The sequence below is a fragment of the Suricata suricatta genome, chromosome 3 (genome assembly GCF_006229205.1).
Source record: "Suricata suricatta isolate VVHF042 chromosome 3, meerkat_22Aug2017_6uvM2_HiC, whole genome shotgun sequence".
NCBI classification, from domain to species: domain Eukaryota; kingdom Metazoa; phylum Chordata; class Mammalia; order Carnivora; family Herpestidae; genus Suricata; species Suricata suricatta.
In genome coordinates, this window is record NC_043702.1 from 18,543,406 (window position 1) to 18,545,715 (window position 2,310).

Here is a 2,310-nt window from a genome sequence, read left to right on the forward strand (position 1 = left end):
CACGCTGCTGGTGGGAGAGGCCAACACACAACTCTTTTGGGAATAGCTCAGCAGTTTCTTAAAAGTTAAACATCCACTTACCATATGACCTGGCAATTTCACTCCCATTTACCCAAGAAAAATAAAAGCAAATGTCTAGGGGTACCTGGCTGGCTCCATGGGTAGAGCATGCAACTCTTGATCTTGAAGTTGTGAATTCAAGCCCCACACTGGGTGTAGAGATTACTTTAAAAAACGAAAATCTTAAAAAAAGAAAAGCAAATGTCTATACAAAGATTTGTACACAGATGGTTAAAGGAAATATATTTGTAACAGTCTCAAACTGGAAACAATCCGAATGTCTGGCAATAACTGAATGTGTAAATAAATTGTGGTATATCCATGCAGTGGCATACTACTCAACAGTAAAAAGGGACTATTGAAGGCGGACAATAGAGAGCGCATAATTAGGATTCCATTTATATAAAATTCTGGCAAACTAGTCTCCAGTGATAGAAAGCAGATGAGTGGGTGCCAGGGAGAGAGGGGGAGGAGGGAGAGAATACAAAGGGGATGAAGAAACTTTGGGAATGATGGGAATGATGTTCATTATTTTGAGTATGGAGATGGTTTCATGGGTATATATTAAAGTGAAAACTCATCAACTTGTACAATTTATGTGAAACGTGTTAAATGTCAATAGTAACTCGAGAGCTGTTAAACAGGAAACACAACAAAAGCAGACAGGACGCTGCTGAGTGTGGGGAGTGGTGGGCTGGGTGAGGTGGGAGTGTGGAGGAATGTCAGAGCCGCCGGGTCTTCTTCTCGGTCAAGGATGTTCTGAGCCTGGAGGAACTTTAGAGAGGATGGTGCTTGGAGCCCTCACTTACAGAAGAGGCCCAGACAGCTGTGAGCTCTCTCAAGTCACCCAGCTCATGGATGGTGGATGCAGGGCTCCAACCGGCCTCCTGCTTCCTGCCTCCTGCCTGCCAGCCCGGCTCCTTCCATGCCCACACTGCAGAATGCGCACACAAGTGCTATTGTGCCTAAGGTCACCAAATTCTGAAAGGCAAGACTGGTCAGACCAGAGGGGTGGAAGGGTGGAGGGGAGGGAGATGATGGGCTGTGGGGTGGCCAGTCCTGGGTGATCTCATCGGTCGACCTAAGCTGCTCCCTTCTGGGAGCAGGGTGGGCAGTGGCGCCCTCTCTTCTTGTAATCCACAGAACAGGCATGGCAAACCAGGCCTCCGCAGAGCCTAGGAGCAGAGGTGGGACGAGTGGGGAGCTCAGGGATGTGTATGGGGGAGGGAAGGGATGTTTCTCATCTCCCATCAGAGCAGCCCTGGGTGTGTCTCAGAGGCCTCCCCTTTCCTAAAGGGCATCCCAGTGCCCCAACCCTTCCAGAGTCCTCTAAATGGCAACATGGGTTCTCCTGTTGGCCCCCCTTCCCTCTCTCTCTCGGTTTGTCCTGCCACTGTGTTCCTGGAGGAAGGTGAGGGGAGCAGCTTCCTCTGTGCAGATCTCTCCCAGATCAGAAGCCTGTTAATCAGTCTTTTCTCAGAAGGCTGGGACAGTCCCATCTTCCGGACACTGTTGCTTGTCTGACTCTTTTCCACTGTTCTAGTTCATGTCTATGCTAAGTGTTGTGTAAAGTGAATGGTCAGCTTGAAGTGGTTTTCATAAACACCCAGTTCCTGTGACACCTTTCTTCCCAGAGTGGGTAGAGTGCTGTGAGCTGGTGGAAACAGGGCTGTCCCAGAGGAAAAATTCTGTGCTCTCCCCATTACCTGCACGGGTACCGCCGAGACAGCCGGCCAAAGACCTTGCTGCAGTCAACACAGCATCCGGGAGCCATGGAAGAGAGACGCTGGACCTTCTGCCACAGGTCATCCTTCTCTCTGATGAGTGGATGGAGGTGGGGAGACACACACACACACACACACACACACACACACACACACACACACGAGGATGGAGATGATACAGGTAGAGAGACCAAGACCAGGAGAAAGGGAAACACAGAGACCACAAAGAGAGAAAGAGAGAGAGAGAGAGTCATAGAGAGACACACACATAAAGAAACAAGAAAAGGAAGAGAGATAGTGGGGCAGAAAGAGACACAGAAAACAAGAAGAGACAGAGGGGCAAAGAGAGACAGCAGTCGAGAGAGGAGGAAATCAGGGGGTTGGAGAGAGAGACAAAGACAGAGTGGTAGATGGGGAGATAAATGTGGAGAGAGAGGGAAAGGCCAATAGAAAAAAATGCAGAGACAGTCAGAGATAGAGACACAGAGATGGAAAGACAAATACAGAGAAAGATGGATAGACAGAG

The 2,310-nt window shown here is 49.1% G+C and overlaps 1 protein-coding gene across 1 annotated transcript in view; it reads right to left on the reverse strand.

Annotated features, from left to right (window-relative positions):
- Nucleotides 1–286: 286 nt before the first annotated feature.
- RUFY4 (RUN and FYVE domain containing 4) overlaps nt 287–2,310 on the reverse strand; it is a 21,488-nt gene continuing 19,464 nt past the window's right edge. Inside the window, exons 12-13 of the mRNA XM_029933857.1 lie at nt 1,767–1,877; nt 287–1,235 (exon numbers count right to left, since the gene is read on the reverse strand). Coding sequence (XP_029789717.1) covers nt 1,142–1,235; nt 1,767–1,877 — 205 coding nt within the window. The 3' untranslated portion in view covers nt 287–1,141. The remainder of the gene's footprint in view (nt 1,236–1,766; nt 1,878–2,310) is intronic.